Source organism: Gallus gallus, chromosome 2 (assembly GCF_016699485.2).
Source record: "Gallus gallus isolate bGalGal1 chromosome 2, bGalGal1.mat.broiler.GRCg7b, whole genome shotgun sequence".
NCBI lineage: Eukaryota > Metazoa > Chordata > Aves > Galliformes > Phasianidae > Gallus > Gallus gallus.
In genome coordinates this window covers 143,995,683-144,018,279 of record NC_052533.1, presented here as the reverse complement: position 1 = coordinate 144,018,279, position 22,597 = coordinate 143,995,683, and the positions used below count along the sequence as shown (strand labels likewise).

The following is a 22,597-nucleotide window of genomic DNA, read 5'->3' as shown; positions in this document are numbered from 1 at the left end:
CAGCCGCCGCCCGGCCCCGTTTGGCGGTCGAGGCGTGGCCAAGCCCGGGGGAGGCGGGAAGGAACCGCGGCGGGGGAGCCCCGCGGCCGCTCCCTGACAGGACGGCGCCGAGGGGGTTAAGCCGCTCCCCGCGGCGGGCCGAGCCGAGCTCCCGCCTCCCGTGCCGGCGGCGGAGCGCGCACACACCCGCACACACTCACACACGCTCACACACGCGCAGGCGATGGCTGAGGGGCGCGGGCTTCATTTTCCCCGAGATGATGTCAAGAGCTTGGGAGAAGGAGGAGGAAAAGGAGGAGGACGGTTGCTCTTTTTCTTAACGGCTTTGTTCTAAAATCATCCGAAATAAAGCAGCCCCAGCCCCGAGAGCAGCCGTGAAAGTAGCCTTTTTCTTTTTTTTTTGTCCTCCTTCCCTCCCCCCCCCCCCCTTTTTTTTTTTCCTCCGGCTTTGTGAGCTCTGAGCCCCCCTCCCCACGCCGCTCTCTCTCCCCGGGGGAAGTCTCCGGCTTTTTCCGCTCCGCCCGCCCTGCCGCTGCCCGCCCGGGGCAGGTGCTCCGCGGCTGCCGGCCGCCTCCTCGCCGCGCTCCCGCCTCCCTTCGCCCGCCCGGCGGCCGGGGCGGCTCCGCGCCGCTCCTCCCGGCTCCTGCGGGGCGCTGGCTGCCCGCCGCCAGGGCCACGCCGCCGGCCCGCCGCCCCCTCCTCCCGCCGGAGCGGCGGCTCGGCCCGGTTCGCCCGGGGATGCTGCCCTCAACTCCCCGTCCGCCGCCTGACACCGCCGCCGCCGCCGCCCTCTCCGCACCGGACGCCGCTCCGCTGCTCTCTCCACGGCCACCTGCAGCAAGCCGGCTCCCCGCTGCCCGCCTCGCACCGCGGCGGAAGGAATAAAGATCTCAGCCCGTCCCGACCTGCCCGGCCGGCGCTCCCTCAGGCCGGGGCGGGCCGAGCCCCGCGGGCTGTCCCCGACGGCGGCCGCTTCTCCTCGTCCCCTGCGCGGTTCCACGCGGATGGACGCGCTGCCGCCGCTCGTTCCCCCCGGGCCGCGTCGCGCCGCCGCCTGAAGAAAACTTGGGACGGGGACGGCCCCGCCCGGGCTGCGGGGGACCCTTCCCCGCTCCAAGTTCGCGGGGCACCCACCCGCCTGCCACAGGACTCCGGCCCGGGGCCGCCGCCCAGCGCTCCCTTCCCTCGGCGAGAGCTCGGCGGGGACCCCCTGCCCCTGGCCTCGGTGCTGGGGAGGAGCGGGGGTGCCCTGGATGGCCCTGCGCACTGGGACAGCTTGGTTTGGGCAGGTCTTGCGCAGAGTTTCCCGGCTTCAAGGCACCTGGTCCCGGCGCTCCAGCAGCCTCCTGTGCCTCTCCTCTTCCCAGGAGCCCGAGCAGGCGGGCGGGGAGCGGCCGCCGCCGCAGCACAAGCTGCCCCGGAGCAGCCGCCAGCCCCCCCGGCAGCTGCCCCCCTGCTGCAGCTGCTGCGGCCTGTCGGATCCCCGGGCGGCCAGGGGGGGACATGGTCCCCTCACTCGCCCCTTGCTGGCGGCCATGAAGAGGCAGAACGTGCGGACCCTGTCCCTCATCATCTGCACGTTCACCTACCTGCTGGTCGGGGCTGCCGTCTTTGATGCCCTGGAGTCCGACAACGAGATGCGGGAGGAGGAGAAACTCAAAGCCGAGGAGATCCGGCTCAAAGGAAAGTACAACATCACCAGCGAGGACTACCGGCAGCTGGAGTTGGTGATCATGCAGTCCGAGCCACACCGGGCTGGTGTCCAGTGGAAATTTGCCGGTTCCTTCTACTTTGCCATCACGGTCATCACGACCATTGGTGAGTGTCTCATTTTGGGGAGGGGGCAGAAGCTCTTCCAGCTTGGAAGAGGGGTAGGGGGGCTGTGGCATGCAACGGGTTAAGTGCTGGATGAGTTTTTTGGCTTCCCTCCTGTGTTATGCAATTCATGGCTCTCCATGGGCAACTTGTTGGACTTGGATTTGTCCCACATCCCTTCCTGTGGTGATGGAGCCTAAGTGTCACCTGGGTGGGATGATGGCTACTTGGTGGCTATTACCAAGCTGTGGCATGGGTAGTGAAGAGAAGGAGGGAAGAGGTGTGATGACACTCTCGAGAAGGGGGTCACATTCTCTGGATGAGGCTCTCTGGGGGTTCCCTGCAGGAAGAATGAGGCCCTGTCATCATGATCCTCCTGGGATGTGCATGCACCTTCACTTAAGAGATGCAGAGAAATCTTAGGCATAAGGAAGGTGGTTGAGTATGAAAATGATGAAGACATGGGAACTGACTAAGCTGGAAAACCTCTGGGTGTAGCTGTGGCTAAGGCAGTCCTACCTTGCCAAACTTTGTCTTGGCATTGTTGGCAGGGGTTCCCACAGCTGTGTTCCCATTGCTGGGCCTGTCCTGGGCATTCCCAAATGTGTTCCTGAAGTTTTCTTTGCAGTTGGAGTGTCAACAGGTCACAGAGTGCATCTCCTCTTTGCGGGCATACAGCCCAGAGGAGTGATGTCCTCTGTCACGTCTACATTGCCAGGTTTCCCTGGTGAACCATTTCTCAGGACAATAGAGTGGACGCAGCCACAGGCTGTCATTTTGTACTTCTCTGCTTCATTCAGCTAAAACGGGGCATTTTGCATAAAGTTTGCATCCCTGTCATAAAAATAACTACCATGATAACTGGAGGCTGCAGCGTGCACGCAGAACTGTGCTACAACTCTGGTTTTGGCTTGATTAGCAGGTGTGTTCTTCCTTGTTTTGCATTCAGGGTGGATTTACTGAGGCAGTTGGCTCATCCTTCTCCCAGCACTTGTAGATGCTCCCCTCTAACATCTGAGGAGCTCTGAAAGACCCTTCTTGCTCAGTGGATGTTTGATAGCACAGAGAGCAGGACACAAAAAACTCACTTCCTTACCAATACAGAAAGATTCAGTCTTTTTTTTTTACCACTTAGGGCTTGTTACAGCCAATTTCCATGTTGCCACCTGAAGCTACTGGCGATTTTTGGCAGAATATGCCATCCACCATAGTTTGAGCTGCATTTACTTCCATTTGCACTTGATTGTCTTATAGGTGTTGCATTAAAATTTTCCTTTGAAAAACTGGCAACATGAAGCCTATTTGTCCTAACAAAGATTAGATTTTAAACAGTAGTCTCTTTTTTCTGATATTATATATATATAATAAACATGCATTCATTATCAGATGGCTTGGATTTCTCCTATTCATTACAATATCAGAACTCTCTTTCCTCCTTTACTTACAGATACTCTTTTCCGTGATTTGTGTCTTATCATTTATTTGTGCTAAGTGAATACAGGACTATCATGCTCTGGATTACAGCAAGACTTCCACATACCTGCCTGTATACTCATTGTGCGCTGTACTCTTGTCTAAGTGGTGGCTGCAGTACTTTGTGTTCTTAAGCTTGGTTGATGAGAAGCAGAAAAGGCTTTTTTAACAGTAGTTTGCTGTTTTGACCATATTTTACCTGGAAACGAGTACAACTTGCTTGGAAGCCCTTGACATTCTCTCATGCAAAGAGGTGAGATTCATTTAGAAAGCTCAGAGCACGTCATTGTGCAGAGAATAGTGTACATTTCTGTAGGCAGAGGCACTTTGGGATGTCAGAATTGTTTAAATTTTACATGTGTATAGCAACGGGGAGCCACTGGGAGGGAGAGTGATAATAAAGAATGGTGGAGAAAGACAGACATTGTTTGATGATTGTTCATTTGGGAAGCTCTGCTCCAGGAGGATATGTGTTCTGTCTTTGAAAAGTTTATTAATAGTTACTATCTTCATTTTGCCAAGTGTCTTTCTATTTTGTGTATCTCTTCAGTACTGAAGTAGTTTTGGAATGTTGTGAGATCTGTTGGTTGTTTGTGTAAGTTAGCATGGAAGATTTTTCTTTTTTTTCTTTTTTTTTCTTTTTTTTTCTTTTTTTTTTAATTTATCCTGAAAGAATTTGTTTCACAGGGGGAGAGCACAACTTCACATATTACAGTTCTCAGGAAGATAAGAAAATATTTCTTCTCTGTGTTTCCTGCATTGGACAGTTATCTTAGATGTTCATCTTAATCTTTTGTGATGGCTCCTATTTTTAGTCTGTGTATGTGCTCTCATATACATTTCCTTCTCCCTCTGAAACCTTCAAGAAGCACATGCAGTGTATGCATTAGAGAATGTGCTGTAGTCAGTAAGTACTCACGTAAAGTGCCCCTAAATAACCATCTCAGACTGACTGTTGAAACAGAGTGAGTAAAAACAATCGTTGCGTATTCCGGAGTAGTAAATCTGTCCCTACAAACTTCTCTTCTGAGAAGTGCAAGAGGAATCAGTGGACCACATAGTCCAGCAATATGCATATAATAGCATATTAATTTATGTCTAACTTAATTATGTCCCTTATATCGCCGTGCTAGCAACATATGCGATTACCTCTCTACCGTGTTGATTTAAACTGCGTAGCTTTAATTAAATCAAAGGCGATCCTCGCTATTCGCGGAACACCACCCAGCCGCGATCTGCTTTCGCCGCGGGACGTGGTGCTGAAGGGACAGCTCCGGCAGCCTCCTCGCCGCCGGGTCCGGCCGCCCTGCTGGGCAGCCTCCGCCTTTAGTAAGGCTGCGGGGCTTGGTAAAGCTCCGAGTCTTGCCTCCCCGGAGAGCACTGCATTAAGGACCTGTTTGGGTTGAAGTACAGAAAACTCAAAGCCTCCCGTCTGAGGCAGAGAGGTTTGATCAACTCTCACATTTCCTCAAATCTTTAGCATTTTGCTTTTTATTAAGGGATGGTAGGGAGTTGTTGCTCACTTGTCATGAATACTAAACAAGAGGGAGTTGTTCAAGTAAACAGAAGCAGGTTTTTCTTCCACCTGTGACAATAGTTTTTCCTACTCCCCAGGTGCAACACTGTTGTCTTTTTTTTTCTATTTTTTTTTTTAACACAACTGCAGGTGCTACAGAATTTGATGACTGCTCTTAAAATCCAGTATCAGAAGAGAAATGTCATGCGAAGTGTTGATCATGTTTGAATTCTGAGAAAGTTTTTAGGTGATCAGATGAACTAATAAGCTATTCTTGGCTCTCACCAGTTGCTGAGTTTATTTCAGGATTATTCTCACTTTGGAGTTAGTATAATTTCCTATCTGTTTACAGTTGCACAGCCAAAAGGATGACAGAAAGTGATTTAAGCCAGTTCTTCATCCAGCTGTTTAACTTTTGTGAGATGTGCTGTATATTTTGACAGTGTGTTAATCAAGAGGCTAGATACAGTGAATGAAAACACCAACTTTTGAAACTAGAAAGTAGTTCCTACTAGTTTAGAAACTAGTAGTAAGATTTCTACTAAGTTTTAATGCCCTTTTCTACAGGTTTATCTGTGGCTAAACTGATTCCATGTAAGAAGGTGTTGACACTGTCAAAATGTGTTGTTGATATGAGTATCGCTCTATGATTTAGGCCTTAAAGGGTGATAGTCATACTTGATTTAACACCACCGAGCTCTAGTAAACAGTGAATATTTCTGGAGGCTTGTGTAGAATATAAAGAACTGAAAGCTGTTTATGTCACCCTAAGATGAACTGAAACAACAAACAGATTGAGGATTTTTAATTTTATTCCTTTCCTGAGAAGTTACTGTAAGTAGAGCAAAATTGAAACTGTGTGTGCAGTGAATTACTGGTCTCTTTTTCTAGCTTTTAGGTCTTTGCTTTGAGTCTTAAACTTGCTATAAACAGTGGCTGAATATTCCTGGTGAGCAGAGACAAAATAGTTTTGTAGAATATGGTGCAAAATCTGCAGTGATGAGTGGAATAACGACCTACTGACATCAGTTTGGCTACTGATATCTAAAGATTTGGGAAGGGGATGGCTTATTCCAGGCAGATGGTGGCCTGACAGCCAGTTTGAACCTACATTAATGCACTAAGCAAGCACATGCTTAAATCCATGTCAGGATAGTTGCTTTTGTTCCTCATCCTTTCTCCGCATCACTTTACCTTTCTGTAAAACAGGTATAAAATACTCATCAAGATGATAATATTGCATTTTTTTCTAATTTGGGTTAGAAAAGGATGTGTCTTTACACGTGAATTATTTTGTCAGTATTTCTCTTTCTATAAGGCCAGCCTCTGGTGAATGAAGTCTGCTTCTGATTTTTTTATAGCCAGTAATATTTAAATGCATTTCAATGAAAAGCTTTGAGTAGAGAATAGCATCAGATGGATAATTCGATATGGAAATAAAGGAAAGAAAGGAAGAAAACAAGACAGAGAACAAATACATTAATGTTTTTTTTTCAGTTACCTGCTGCATTTGTGAGTTACCAAGAACCTGACGATCATAGCTCATTTAAAAAATCAAGACGAAAACAAACAAACAAACAAAAAACACCCCAAACAACAAAGACAGAGTGGGTTGAAGTCACTCTATTATTAATAAGCTCAGGTGAAAGTAGAGAGTAAGATTTTCTGGTGACATGAATGCTTGTAGATCTGCTAAAATAATGAATCTATTCTGATTTATACCACCTAAAGCTTCAGTGGAGAATACTGGATGATCAGAATTTGTAAGTTTTGCTTGTGGCAATGGGAAAGTCAGCTTCCATGAGCCACATGAAGATGAACATTTTCTAGAGTTTGCTCTCCTGCAAAACTAAGATATTCTGCACTATCTTTTTGTACTTTATTCTTTGTCTCATAGAGGATTAACAAAGAAAAGATTATCCAAATAATATTCTGCTAAGACAGAAGGGACTTTGTATGCCTCCTTTGCTCACGTGCTCACAGAAACAGTTTTGAGTTCTTGAAAACTGGTCTTGCAATGATACCTGACATTCCTGAGGGACATTAGCAAAAGCTTTTTAAAAATTGCTGATAAGCAAGCTCAGACTGATGCTGAACTGCACCTACCAGCGGTATGGCTTATTGACAGGGCAAATATCCAGTAAAAGTCTGGAAACGTTTATGGGAAAGCATCGAGAAACCTCGAGCCACTCTACTTTGTGCTGATGCCAGCAGATTTCCTTAGCATCCCCAGTCTTGAGAAACTGGCATTTTGTATTCCTTTCGAATTTGGTGCCCTCTCTTTTCTTTCTATTCTTCACTTATTTAACTGAAGCAAGCGAGATTTAAATTAGGCACTAGCACACTCTTTCTGGTTGTCAGGGTAGTTGTGTGCTGGAGGAGATTGCCTAAGGACGCCGAGGAATCTCCATCATTGGATGGTTTTAAACAGAGTTTAGACAAACATCTGTCAGGAGTGGTTAAGTTACAGCTGCTTTTGCCCTTGGGGAAGACGATGGAGTGGCTGACCTCTTGGAGTCTTTATCAGCCTTATGTTTAGCAATTTTCTTTTGCCATGTCTCAATCTCTTAATAGTTCTTACACTGCTTATTTTTTCTTGAGAAAGAAAACCAAATTTATTTTCATTCTGTTTTCACCATTCTGTAGTCTTCTCTTTTTTAATATTTTTCTGTGCAGTGAAATTTGTGTGCCTTTGTAGGTGTCACCATAGAAATGTCTGTTTGCCCACTGATAAGGTGGTAAGTTAGAGGTGTCATCAAGTCTTTTGGGTAGTAATTAGCTGAAAAAAAGTGATCTCCCTGATACAGGATAGCAAACATGTATAGGGCAATAACTGGGAGGGAGAGGAGGCGTTCTAGACTAAGAATATTGGATGAAGTTTGTCTGTTAGCTATTGGCTTATTTCCACTGGAAAGTGGAACTCCTTTGCTTTCTCTGGCAACAGTAGCAGAACTGTGAGACTTGAATTAAAGAAAAATTGATTAATGGAGAGCTTTCAGTTTGGACAACGTGTTTTGGGACCAACCCTATCGGTCTGGCTAAAGCGAGAGCCAGAGCGCTGTCATCTTCTCTTGCAGGCAGTCTGAGCTGAGGTGCATAGTTCCTTCAGTGCCGGAGCATATTCCTTCATGACTGCTGAAAACGATGCTCATGGCTTCGAACTGGAGTTACACAGCACTTTATATTCAGAATGCTGTTCTGACATTAGGTGATTCATCTTCAAAACACCCCTGTAAAAATTATCCTCAATTTAGAGACAAGAAGATAAAATGACTTTCTGAAGATTCAGGTTGGGAACTATTTCTAATTGCCTAGCAGCTAACTTCTCTGTCTTTCAGACCATGTGGTAGTTTATAACCAGATTAAACAGCTGAGAGGAACCAAAGGCACAGATCCATAATGAATTCCAGGTGATATTAGCAAACTCCTGCAGCTTAGGTCTTCAGACATACAATAACAGCAGAACCTAGAGCTTTCTTATGTCAAGGAGCATTTACAATTCTGGCTGTTTTTTAAAGACCTCTTAGGGTTTTTAGTTACCTGGTTCTAGTGGATTTTTCCTGAGAATCCTTGACTGGATTTGGATAATGGCTACATGAAATATCCTTTGTAACAGATGCTAGCAAGGACAGTTGCTGATGATGCGGAACTAATCTGTAAGAGACCTTGCTGCTTCTAAGTTGAACTACAGCTTACTGTGAACTTAGAGCAGATGTTTGCTGTATGTAGCAGCCACATTCATCTCTTTCATTTGTGGAAGTTTTTGAATGAAGCCATGGACTATTTCAGAAATTCCACACATGTATATTGGTTTAATGCTAATTAATTTTAAATCATTCATAGAATTGTAGAATCCTTCGAGTTGGAAGGGACCTTTAAAGACCGTCTAGTCCAACTTCCTTGGAGTGAACGTGCACAGCTAAATCAGGTTGCCCAGGGCTTGTTCCAGCCTTGCCTTCAAAGCCTCTAGGGACGGAGCATCAACACATCTCTAGGCAACCAGTTCCAGTGCCTCACTGCCTTCATTGCCTTCTCTGGATACAGTCAATGGGATATACTGACTCTAAGCTAGAAAGTGTGGAGCCTTCCCACATGTTACCTGTATTCTCCTAGGTCTCTACGACTTGACTGTCTATAGCTAATGTTGACGTTGACAACATAGCTATGGCAGTTTCTTTGATTAAAGCCAAATTAGGGAATCTGTGGGTTAGGGAATTCTGGCAAAAAAAACACAAAAACCCAAAACCAACCAAAGAAACAGAAATTAATACAAAGTCAGCTGTAAATAATGAAGAGGCTGTTTTAACTCATAGTTGATTTGGATGACGCTATTATTTGACATGACTTCTGCAGTGCAAGGAGCTGTATTCTGTAGCAAACCAATTTCCCAAAAATATTTTTAATAAAAATATTCAGTTTTATCTTTTAATAATGAAGCAAGCAGAGTTAGTGGAATTTTTGTGAAATCTGACTTTCAAATTGTTAAATTCGACATTTATACTGGTTTTTTGCTTCCAGTTGGAAGTAGAAGGCTCATGTATATACTTACTGAATCCCTTAATTTACAGCAACAAAAATCCTGAAGACAAACGCTGATGTGTTTTTATTCTTTTTATCTGTTTTGGTGGTGATTTTTTTTTTTAATTTTGCTTTCTTTCATTGCAGCCTGACAGTTGACAATCTCTTCTGATCCACTGAGACTTTTTTTTTTTACGTTTATTTTTGGTAGTGTAACACATGCTTTCGTTTCAGGGGAAAAATCTTCCAATTTCTTTTCATTATTATTATTTTTTTGTTTAGGAATTAACTGACCATTTTTTTGTTGTATTGCTACAAGACGTATATGCAGTAGCCAGTTGGTTAAAGAGTTCAGTATCCTTTTTAACTGTTTTCAACAGTGAGATGATTTGGACATATCAGTGAAAGAAATATCTCTATTAAGGTGTATTTCTTACTTGTTAGGATGTTTAGGAGGGAATAGTCTGTATTGTTCTTCTAACTAGCTGCACCAGCAAGAAGAGCTTCAGAGAAAAGCAGGCAAATATTGGGGTTAAGAGGTATCTGATGGGAAGTTGATTGTCTACTTGCTCTCCCGTCGCAGAAGAGGATTGCTCCATTTGCTAGCTGTGAGATTTGTCTGACAGGAAAATTTCACAGAGAGCTTTAGGACACAGACTGATGAATGAAGCCTACAGCAGCTCTCTGTAATTGTATAGTGCAGGAGATTAGCTGCAAGGAAATGTTTGTAGACGCTTAATTTAGGGATATTCTTGACATACTGAAGGAAGGTAGGAATAAAAGAAATCTACTCCCCAGGCGATTGACACTGTCATCAGTATTTGATATATACTACCATTAACTCCTAATGGAGATGTTTGGGTGCAGATGGGGTATTTTATTTCTTCCACCACCATTTCTTTTGCTTTCCCACTGGGGGATATACTCCTACAATGTTTAAATAATCAATCATTGCTATAGGTACTGTATTAGAAATTAATCACTGTAACAAACCAATGACCACCAATGAGAGTTTTGAATTTTCACTTTGCAGGACCAGACCCAGTAGGAAAAAGCATCAAATACTCTTGTTTCAGAGGTCTAGACCTCTACTGAATTAATGAAAAGTTGATATTTGCTGCTAATTGTTTGGACTGTATGGTGAAACAGGTCTGGCTCCACTGAGTGAAAATAGTGTTATTGACAGCAATAATTTAAAAAAATCTGAAGTGTGGTACATACATTGACTCTGTTCTGGAAGCTTAGGGGACCTGCAATAAAATGAACTCCAGGAATAGGAGCCACATGGAATCTTAACTATAAGATTGTGTGATAGTTATATTGTATAACGTACTGCATCTGAAATGTTTTAAAACCCTTGAGGTAGTAAAGGTGATTGACTATAATCTTGCATCAGAGAAGGACATCATACCTGCAGAAGTGACTGAAAGTCTCAGTGCTCCTCCACAGTTATTCTGGTCTTTGGGAACTTTTTGGGTTTCCAGAGGTAGACCAGAAGTTCTAGAAAAATACCTTTCATGCTAAAAACTAGTATTTTCTTCTGACGACTAGAAATAATAGGAGTATGTCATTTCATTATTTTCCAGATTTGTTACATATATGAGGCTGTCAAAAAATCTGAATTGCTGTAGAACCCTAAGGAGAAAAACAGCATGAAGGTTTGGTAAGCAACATCTGAGGAGTGACAGGCTGTCCCTTCATTTGAAGATATTTATTCACCGTCAGTCCACCACGTCCTCTGAAAAGAACCTGATCTAGTATTTGTTTGCTGCTGGGCACCAAACAGGAGCTATCTTTTCTGTAGATAACTTTTCTATCTTTCTGCAGTATTATTTACTTGTTTCAGAAATATGATAAATTATAGACAAGTGACAATTAAAGCAGTAATGGTGGTCTGTACCACTGGAAGCAACTGGAAATCCCTGAGATTTTACCTGAATTCTTTAGTTGACCTTTCAATTGATACATTAATTCAGTGATGTTCTCAAGCTCTCTTCTTCAGTGTTTCTCCCTTCCTTCTCTGTTTCATGTGTCAGTGAATCTCAAGAACAGGATGGACGTGATAGCTATTTGGTCTGTGCTGATGCTCTGTCAGATTTTACATTATTTTTTGGTATTTTTGCCTGATAAACAAATGAGCATTCAGTCTTTTGGCAGCAAAGGCTTAAGCTCATGATTTGCTCTTAGAACACATCCTGCCTAGTAGTAAAAAGCCTGTTATTTAAAGGGCACTTTTCAAAACAATTAGGGCTTTAGGAGCAATGTGTTTGCCTTAATGAGTGCACTCTGCCAGTCAGAGCAAGCAACATAAGCTGATACCTACTCATGTAGTCCAACAGAAACAAATTAGCAGTGTTACAAGTCAGTTTGTGAATGTACTACACATCTAAGAGGTTTGTTTTAATGCGTGAGAAGCACTTGATAGGTTTCAGAATGGCTTTGTTTTTGTTTTCTTCCCAAATATCCACCACCAATTATATTTTCATTTAGAAGCCTTTGTACCTCTCCTGTCCTTGCGATAGCTTAATCTCTATGGGTTGCATTCAGCTCTGGTTTAACTTGCTGGACTGGTACCAGAAATAATTTTCCATAAAGCCTCAGTCTTCCTACACAGCTTTTGCTGTATGAAGTTTGTTATCAGTGCCCTTACAATGTGGGTAGGCCAGCTGTTGGCTCTTTGGTATTTATTTGGTCATAATTTTTTTTAATCTTGGGTGGTTCACTTCTGTGTCACAGCTTCCAAAGCAGGGGGAATATTAATATTTTATGGTATGGATTTTTTCTTTTATGCCAACTGTTTTTTTCTTTTCTCAAGATGAGCTGTAGCAAAGGCTAGTTGGTGATACTGAAGAGGTGGAAGGATTGGATGCAAGCTTAGTTTTGAGCATTTATCAGTAATCGTCACAAGTGAAGTTGCTGGTGCTTGAATATTCAAGGTCCTGATTTGGGTGACTGGTAGAAACCTAACTTGCAGGTTGGGTGCTAAGCAGTTAAAAATATTTCTATGATCGCTTTGGAAAAAAATCCTGCCTGGGGAGATTTTAATATCCAACTAAAGCCACAGTTTGTTCCTGAAGAGCTTGAGTTTGATACAGTGAATAAGAGAAACTGTTAAACAGCAGCAAGGAAGAGTTAGAGTAGCCACAGAGGAAAGATCTTTTTAGTTACAATACCAGTGAAACACAACTATATTGCCTGGGGAAGGTGTGCTCTTCTTTGCTAAGCCTTGAAGAACAGGACAGACAAGCATCTGTCAAGAATGACCTATGCATACCGTCCTACCTCGCGGCAAGTTATGGACTCATCTCCTCCTGCCTTATTTTCTATGGTTCTGTACACACACAGGCTGTTTGAAGTTTGTCTTGGATCTTGCTTGGTATCTATGTAAGTTTATCATGTACTTTTTTGCTGAAGGTTCCTGCTTCCCTGAGGGATTATTAGTGCATCCTACCATTTTGTCTCCAGCTGAATAACTAGATAAGAATCAAACTTTTCTCTTAGCAGCAACTGCTCACTGTCAGCAGCATCACCAGTTTTTTTATGGCTACTGTTTGAACAACTCTACCAGTGGCTGTTTTAGGGAAAAGCAAACACACTGCCTATCTCTAGAAAAGCAACAGGAGGAAACATGGGGAGTTAATGCTCAATCAGCCTAAATTTGATACTCAGAAGTATATTTGACCAAGCAGTTAAACAATCAGTGTGAAAGTACCTAGAGGATAGCAAAGGACAAGCTGAAACCAACACAGGTTTTTTTTTGAGTAACTCATGTCAGACTTCTCTGTTCAGTTTTTTGTTGTTCTAACTGGTTTAGTTGATAGTGGGGGAGTGGTATTTCTTGACTTCTGTTACATATGCTATCATAAGCATTGTAGAAAAACATAGGCTGGATTGAGTTAGTACAGAGGGGTGCAAGGTCTGGAAGCACACATGCTGTAAACTAGAGGTTGCACTGCATCTGCATTTATCTCAGGTGTGACAAAAGAATACTCTATGCAGGTGTATGTAAATTGGACAGAAAATACAAACTGTGTTGGCCTGCGCTAAATCTACAACTGGATAATTTCACAGCTGGAATTAAAAAAATGCTAAAATTTTATCAGTTTCCTGTCAGATTGGACAGCCATAACATGTATAGGGGTCTTACAAGGGTTTGTCTTGTGGTTGATACTATTCAATTTTCTCATTAATGGCTTGGCTGGTAAAACAGAGAGAACACATACTATTAATTGTAAGGGGGGCTGCTAGCGCTTTGGCGGGCAGAAGGAGAATACAAAATGATTTTGATAAATTGGAAAATGGTCTGAAATCAATTTGATGAAATTCAATAAAGACAAGTGCAAAGTACTACACTGCAGAAGGAAAAATCAAATACATCCAAAGGAAAATGATGTAAACTGACTAGATGCAAGTACTGCAACCAAAACATGGTAATGAAGTGGATTGGAGTCTAAATGTGGCTCTGTTGCAAAAGATGTTCAAAATAGGCAAGTACTGGATGTAAGTCACAGAAAGCAGTTATTCTGTTTTGTTGGTATTTGTAAGGCTTCAGCTTAAAACTTGGGGCCAGTTTTGGCTGCACAATTCTTTGAGAAAGGAACAGAAAAATCAAAGTGTCAGAAAGGGAAGCAAAATGCTAAGATAAAATGACCTAGCTTTCGTATGAAGTTGTTATGGTTTAACCCAGCAGGCAGCTAAGCACCACACAGCCATTTGCTCATTCCCACCACCCTTCCCCAGTGGGATGAGAGAGAGGATTGGAAACAAAATAGAACTTGTGTGTAGAGATAAAAACTATTTACTAAGACAGAAAAGGGAAATACAAACAAAAATGTGATGTAAGCTATGTATAATATATCTGTATATCTCTCTACATCTCTATATCTGCATTTCAATTACTCGCCACCTGCTGACTGATGCCCAGCTAACAGTACAACTGCTCTCTGATGGATGCCCTGCTAACAGCACTATGTCTCACCACCTGCCAACTGATGCCCTGCCAATCCCCAAGCAGTGGCCCACCTGTGGCTACCTCTGCACAGCTTTATAGCCTTCTGCATAATGTCATGTATGGAATAACACCTTGTCTAATTCAGGCTAGCTGTCCTGGCTTTGCCCCACCCCTGCTGCCATGCTGTGATGGTAGTGGCTCTTCCCACTGAGCTGCCCAGCCTAGCCCAGGGCATGCACCAACAACCAAACCTCACTGTGCTATAAATGCTGTCTCAGCTGAAACCAGGACAATATCCACCCATTATTCCATATCTTTTACATCATACTCAGGTCCCACACTTTCCCATACGTCCTGATTAATTGCACAGATTCATTCCCATAGTCTGTGAGCCATCTCTGTAATCTTACATATCCAGCCCACTAGTTTTAAGTTTCTGTGGCTAGTCAGAATGGGGTGCTTTTGCCACTAATTCCCAATTAAGCTCACTTTGGCCTCCATGAGTTCTGTTTTGTTTCCAGTTCTCTTATTCCACTTGGGCAGCAGTGAGCAAAAAGCTGTATGGTGCTGAGCTCCCTGCCAGGTTAAACCAAAACAGCCCTGTTTGGCACCTAACATGATAGAGGTGATATGTAATATTGACTTGGACAGTCAGCAGTTATCCCAAAGACCGGATGACCACAGATGTCCATGACCCGTGTGGTGGAAATTTGCATGAAGTGCACCGTCATTGTACACCAATACACTGGCAGCAATAGCCTGGAAAGTTCAAGAAAAGCCAACGGTGGATGAGCTGTCTAGCCTACTTCAACAACATGAAGAAAATCTCTCCTGCTTCCTACAGGCCTGTGTCTCAGCTGTTGAGAGTTCCAGTAATTCAAAGATGACATGCCCAACTTTTCACCTGTATGGACAAGTATCTCATCTATTAAAAGTAAGCGTTCCTCTGCTAAAGAGATGGAACATAAGTACATACCATGTGCCAAACAATAGCTTTACATGCATGACCACGGAGAGGATATGAGGAAGTGGGATGGAAAATCCACCTCAACCCTGCAGGCGCTGTATGTGAGTTACAAGAGGTGTTAATCCAGGAAAATGGCAGCTCCAGTTTCCAGTGCGCAGTCTCTCCAAGCAGCAGCCTACTCCCAGCCAACTCCCCACAGCTTTATAGCCTTCTGCATGATGTCACGTGCTATGGAATAACCCTTGGCCTAATTCAGGCCAGCTGTCCTGGCTTTGCCTCACCCCCTGCTGCCACACCATAAAGGTGATAGCTCTTCCCCTTTTGAGTGGCCCAACCTAATCCTGAGTGTGCACCCGTCACTCAGCAACAGCCAAAGCACTGGTGTACTATTAACACTATCTCAGCTGAAACCAGTACTGAAATGAACAGAGATATTGTGTCTGGATTAGAAGTATATGAAGGGGGGGAATAGTAACAATCTTCAGATGTGTAAAAGGTTGTTGTGAAGAGGGCAGTGATAGGTTTCTCCCACATATTTACCCAGAGTATTTACACTGCAGCATGTCAGATGCAGGCTCTATCAGCAATGAAAACAGTTGTAATATGATCTGCAGGGAGCCTCCGAAGTGCCAATGGGAGGAGGTTTATCTGAATAGGTTAGTTGTCCAGCAGACGTGGGCTTGGTATACTTGAGCTTGCCTCACTGCTGAGTGAACTAAGTTACCTGTTGAAGCTCTTCAAGCCATGTGTTCCTATGATTGGGGTGTTGGTATCTACTATACAGAATGAACTGATGATTTGAACAACCTCTCAGTGATGGACCGAGATCTCAGAATCCTGCAAGAGCTCAAATATTGTAATGAGGTTACTTCTAGCCCTCAGCTTCTGGACTTGTATACTCTATGGATGTTACAGAGTACCGTGCTAAATGCACAGTAACATTTGCTATGTAGCAGTGAACTTCAGTATGGTTAAGGCTGAACTTGTCTTTAAGAGAACTGTTCTGCTAGAACATGCATCAATATGCATCTTGCAGCTCCTTCTCATTTTGCATTTTGGGTTACAAATTCTGTCATGTTGAAACAAAGAGGTTTCTCCTCTTTCCCTAAATCTCATGCATACAAACCAGCAATTTCCAGAACACAGACAATCATCCAATCTGTTATCTTGGCAGACACCAATGCCTTTCTACATTGGAGGAAAGATCTCTATCCCATAATACACCCGTGCAATATATGGTGATGGTGATTTCGTTGCTAACCCCTGCAGCAATCAGTTTATGCCCTCAAGCATGGGATTTGATTATCCTTGTCATTATCTTAGCCACAAATGTTATTAGCAGCCATAAAATTGTCCATTAAAGTGAGAGGAATTACTTGCCTGTACCAAGGGGAGAACAGATAATTTACTACGCAGATTTTAAGCCTAAATTTACCTTTTCTTTTTTTTCCAAAACAGTCCTCCTAAGCCTATATACAAGCCTACAAGCCTCCCTTTTCTTTTTTTTTCTTTGGGTCTCACAACTCACTTTCTCCTTAATGAGCTTCATGTCTCTTCTTTATACTGTAACACTAAGATAGATAGGTACATGCTATTCTTGAAATAATAGAGTCATGACCATATAGTTCCTCATATTCCTTGGTTTAGGTGAATTCTTCCCTAAGTCTGGAAGTGGAGATGCCCAAACTTTATCTGGGTTCCATAATTTTTGGACTTCAGTATTAGCCCAGGCTTCATTACCATATGAACGATTCTAGAGGACTGAGACTGACTTGGCATGCATGAATGGACCATAACATCACTGGCTGAGTGCAGAATCAGTTGATTGGTTACTGGTAGTGTCATTTTTCTAGGTTCTCTTGATACTGCAATAGTATGTATTTATGAGAGGAAGAGATGATATATCACAGGGACCAAGAAAAGGTGCTGTGGCTGAGTGGGTGAGATGCAGTGTCTGAAAATTTTCTTTGTCTTCACTGGGACTAGCTGATTCATTCCCTTCCCACCACCCCTCTAATTCCTGTTCATATATCACTTCACCACAAAGCTGCTTTTTTATTCCCATGTGGTATTGTGTTTCCACCCCCTCCCATCAACAGGGAGTGGGAGAGATCACCCACATCTTTCCCAACAGACAAAAATGGTGGAACCTGACAGACTGGGACAGATTCTGATCACAGCTGCTCTTTGTAAATTCTGTGGAACCTGGTTGCTTCACTGGAATTGTTGGCTTTAAACTGAGATGAATGTGTGTAGAATCTGATCTTGAGAGCCTGTATTTTAAAGGAAGTATCCCCTCCTACTCACACAACAAATCCACACACACACACAATACAGCATCAATATTAGCTCATGTAGCAAATGGAAAATGTTGCAGTAGCCTGAAAGGAGCAGAAAATGTTCTCAAACAGGGCTTAAGAAAGTAAATATAACCAATGCAATCAATACCGCTCCATATTAGCCTTTACGGATATGTCTGTCTTTGTCTTGATCACACTGTGCACATTTCAGTGTTGTTCAAAATGTATAACCCACGGGACCTCGTTTCAGAACTTAGATGTGATGTATTCAGTGCAGGGTCTGGGACAGAAGGTCTGACAGAGATGGATGTTTAATAACAGAAGAGGTTTTCCCCTTTCTCCCCTGAAAGAGCATTAACCAAAAAAAAAAAAACAAGTGTAAATATATATACAGAACGGATATATATTCATGGGTTTTCCAGTATTATTAGAAACAACTCCTCAAGAACTCTTGTTTCCTGAGTCATCACCACTGATTTAAGAAATGACTTTGCAAGAACAAGTGTTTGTTTCAGGACATTCAAGAGGGGAGAGCCTTTTACATTTCTAGATTCTAAAAGCTTTACATTCTTCAGCTGCACTTCTGCTTGTTGGGAATCCTAGACAGAGGAACATCCTTACGCTTTCCAGTTTATGTCTCATGGTCTTCCTTTACTCTTGACATCTTCCAACACTGTTAGTAGTATTCAAGCTATTCTTGCAAGGGTTCCCTATTGAGTTTGTTCAAGCCAATCTGCTCTTGGCTGCTAAAGGCATTCCTTTTTAGTTCCTTTGAGAACTTGGTGTTCCTTTTGTTCCAAGAAGCAAGAGAAAGAACTGTGGACTGAGTGGATCGTTGATGATCTTCCCAACCAGAAGTCCATGCCATCAACCGTCTCAGTAGAAGTGATGTTAGATTTGAGAGGAAGAAATCATGCTCTCACGAGCTGGGACCATTCTTTGGTTGTTTGCCTAGTATACAAAATGTAGTGGGAACATCCTGTGTTCTTTGGTGACTTTTGCTTCCATTCACAGTACAGAGCTCTTTGCCATGAAGTGACTGGCTTGTTTTCTTGCATAGCACAGCACATTGGTAGACTTTGAAAAAGAAGGGGAAGTTGAAAACATATGTTAAGACAAAGTGGACCATTGCTTGGAATCATTCATTCAATTGATTTTGTGAAACAGAAATAATTGGTTTTGTTGGTCATCATGCAGACTTGTCCCCAGGAGACAATTACTTCACTTTCTCATGACCAGCTTGAGAGAACTGCAGCCTTGTTTTCTGTGATGAACTCAAGGAAAGCTGGATCAATTGGCTGTTTGCTAAATTAGGTGGGCAAACAGGTGGCCACAGAATCCATGATGTTGGCCTCCTTTGTAATGTATCCCCAGGTAAGTGTCTTTGGCTGGGATAGGAGAGACGTAGACCTGTTGGAACGGATCCAGAGAAGGGCCACAAAAACGATCCAAGGGATGGAACACCTCTCCAGCAAGGACAGGCTGAGAGAGCTGGTGCTGTTCAGCCTGGAGAAGACTCCAGGGAGACCTGAAAGAGGCACTTCAGTATCTAAAGGGGGGGGGTTATAAGAAAGAAGGGGACAGACTTTTTAGGAGGCTCTGCTGTGATAGGATGAGAAGAAATGATTTAAAACTAAAAGAATGGAGTTTTAGATCAGAAATAAGGGAAAAGGCTTTTACAGTGAGGGTGGTGAAACACTGGAATGAGTTCCCAGAGATGCAGTGGATGTCCCCTCCCTGGAGACATTCAAGGTCAAGCTGGACAGGGCTCTGAACAACCTGATGTAGCTGTAGGGTGTCCCTGTTCATTGCAGGGGAGATGGACAAGGTGGCCTTTAAAGATCCCTTCCAACTCAAACGATTCTACGATTCCATGATTCTATCAGTCTTAGTGTTTTAGTTCTGTATATCAGAAAATATATGTATAGAATCATGGAATGGTTTGTGTTCAAAGGGACCTTAAAGGTCATCTGGTTCCAATCCATCAGCAGGGATACATTCCACTAGAGCAGGTTGTCCAAAGCCCCATCCAACCTGGCCTTGCCCACTTCCAGAGGTGGGGCATCTACATCTTCTCTGGACAACCTGTTTCAGTGCCTCATCACTCTCATATTAAACAATTTCTTCCTTATATCTAATCTAAATTTATCCTCTTTTATTTAAAACAATGAGCCCTTTCTTCTTACTTCACTCCTTGTTAAAGAGTCTCGTTCAAGCTTTCTTGTATGCCCCCTTTACTTACTGGAAGGCCAAAAGAAGGTCTCTCTGGAGCCTTCTCCGGGCTGAACAATCTCAGTTCACTCATCCTTTCTTCATGGGAAGGATGCTCCAACTCTCCAGTCATTCTCATGTCCCTCCTCTAAACTCACTCAAACAGCTTCACATCTTTCTTGTGCTAGAGTCCCCAGACCTGGATGCAGGTAAGATTCTCACAAGGACAGAGCAGAGGAGAATAACCTCCCTAAACCTGCTAGCTGCATTTCTTTTGAAGATGTCAACAATATGACTGGCTTTCTGGATTGCAAGCATACACAAATGGATCATGACAAGCTTTTCATCAACGAATACCACAAAGTCCTTCTCTGCAGGGCAGCTCTTTATCCACTTGTTGCCCAGCCTGTATTCATTTTTGGTTTTACCCTGACCCGGGTGCAGGACCATACACTTGGCCTTGTTGAACCATGTGTTGTTTGCCCACCTCTCAAGCCTGTCGAGGTTCATCTGGATGGCATCCCTTCCTTCTGTTTTATCAGCTGCACCACTCAGATTGGTGACATCTGCAAACTTGCTGAGGGTGTACTCAATCCCACTGTCCACGTTGCTGGCAAAGATGTTAAATGGTACCAGCGCCAATACAGATCACTGAAGAGCACAAGCCCTCACGGGTCTCCATCAGTACGTCAGGCCTTGTGAGCATGCTCACTGAGACTTTTGACAAGCCCACAGAAGCTGTTTAACTGTGTTTGCTTTCCTATTAAAGTCTAAGAATTACCTGAAATTTGAACATTATATATAGGTAGGTGGATAGATTTCTTCTATATGTAACATTTTAATACAACATGCTCCAACCCTTTTACAACTGTCCATAGGCACTTCGGGACATCCATAGCCTTTCATCTTGAAGGGGAGACTGAAGGCTTTTGTCTCTCCTCTGGCTTCCCTTTCGCCTCACAGCTGCAGTGCTTGAAGTCAGTCTTGCTGCTCAGAGTGCCTGCAGCGTGAGTGAGACCTGAGGCCCGGGTTTCCTGTCTTTTTAATGGTGTTCTCTGAGTTTGTGCTCAGAGAGAGACAGAAAGATCAAAGGCTGTGCAAGTGCGCTGTGCTTGATTTTGCTTACACCAATATGAATCGATTGACTTCACTGAGTTATGAGGGATTTACAGCTGGGGGAGAACAGATTCTGACCTAATGGCTCCAATAGAGGCTTTTCTTGGATGAGCAATGTAATTAGAGCACTGGAACAGACAGACTTCATGACTCATCTGTGGGTCTGCAGTCATTTCTTTGCTTCTAGTAGGATGTACACTAAAGTCACCACACTTTCATTTCACTCGTGGGCTGATCTAATGAAGGACCAACCTTTGCTTGAACAGAGATCCTTGTTCAGCTGCAAAGCATCCTCCAATCTTTGTGTCACTGTACAAACTTTATTTATCTTAGAGTACCCTAAGAAGAGACCCAGCAAGTTAAGAGCTAGACACTGAGGTCATCAGGAAAATTTCCACTTCTTTCTTTTGTTGGAGAAAATCAGACCATTAAATAAAGGAAGTGAGGCAAGGAGCAGGGAGAACAGGTTAATGACTATGTCCATTCACTAATCCCCAGTGTCTGGTTTTGCAAGGGGCAAAATAGTGGAGCACATAATGCCACCATGGACCTACTCTGCATATCCATCTGAAAGGCAGTGGATGGATTTTGAGATCAGAAGAACCTCTTTCAGAGCTTGTTGGAGGTCAGAGGATAAAATACTTTTGTAAAAGATTACAGAGAATATGTCTAGAATAAGCAGATATGAGCACAGCCACAAGGCTATGATAATCTCTTCCAAGTGTCTAGAGGCCATGCTGGGCACAAGGGCTTCATGGGCAGGTGGCAACTGAAAAGGTGAACATGGAGATGCTTTGGCTGCCAGTTCTTTGTCAGTTCCAGTGTGAAATTAGAATCATGGGTCTGCTGTTGCAGCTTGGCTGGTGGCCATGACCATGACCACAACATTAGTAGGGCTGTGTAAAGGCTGACAGGCAGCAGCTCATAACGTACATAGTCTCACCTCTTCCTAACTCATCCCTTGTTTGATCTGAGCTTGAGCTGTGACACCTTTTTCACACTGGAGCTGTTGCCATGGCAAGAAGCAGTGGCCTTGCGTTGGTCCACCAAAGTGACAAGAACCACTAACTAGTTCCAGGAAACAGCAGGGATATAGTGATGCAATGGATTTGGGTCATTGAAGGTTCCTCCAAAGAGAACAGAGGCCACTGGTATAGGGAACCCCGGTGGAGATGCCCCTTTTTTGTGCTTGTACGTTATCTTTTGAAACTTTCAAGATGCCAGGATGCATCTGCTACAAAATCACAACCATACTGAAGCTATACCCCTGCTAGCTTTAGCCTTCATAGCTGGGATGCTGCTGGTACAGTACTCAGCACAGCTTGTAAGATCTACCCAGCAAGAAGGTGAATTGCTGTGTGCTGAATTGTGTGCCTCACCACTTGGCAGTGACAATAGCATAGCTATATCTGCAGATGGATTTGATGTTGGTTTTCTTCTAATTTTCACTCTCTGAAACTTAGAGCTAGTCATGATGATTGGTCTTGTCCTTGGATACATGCCCTGCTGCACCGGGCTCTGTACCAGCATGAAATTCAGGGTAATTTTGAAAAAGTGTCTAAAAGATCATAGAACTAAGGCTCCATTTTCAAAAGTAGCTTTTGCACTTAGGAGGCTAGTTCTCAAGCCAAGTAAGCTCCTACCTGCCAAATATGAGTTTGGAAAACAGGTTGGTTGAGGTGTGAAGTCATTGAGGAAGATGTGAAAAATACGCCTTTCGGGACAGTTTT

At 43.6% G+C, this 22,597-nt stretch overlaps 1 protein-coding gene across 1 annotated transcript in view; it reads left to right on the top strand.

The window, feature by feature from the left end:
• The first annotated feature begins 505 nt into the window (after positions 1–505).
• Positions 506–22,597, top strand: part of KCNK9 (potassium two pore domain channel subfamily K member 9) — a 90,644-nt gene continuing 68,552 nt past the window's right edge. Inside the window, exon 1 of the mRNA XM_003640857.6 lies at positions 506–1,818. Coding sequence (XP_003640905.2) covers positions 1,254–1,818 — 565 coding nt within the window. The 5' untranslated portion in view covers positions 506–1,253. The remainder of the gene's footprint in view (positions 1,819–22,597) is intronic.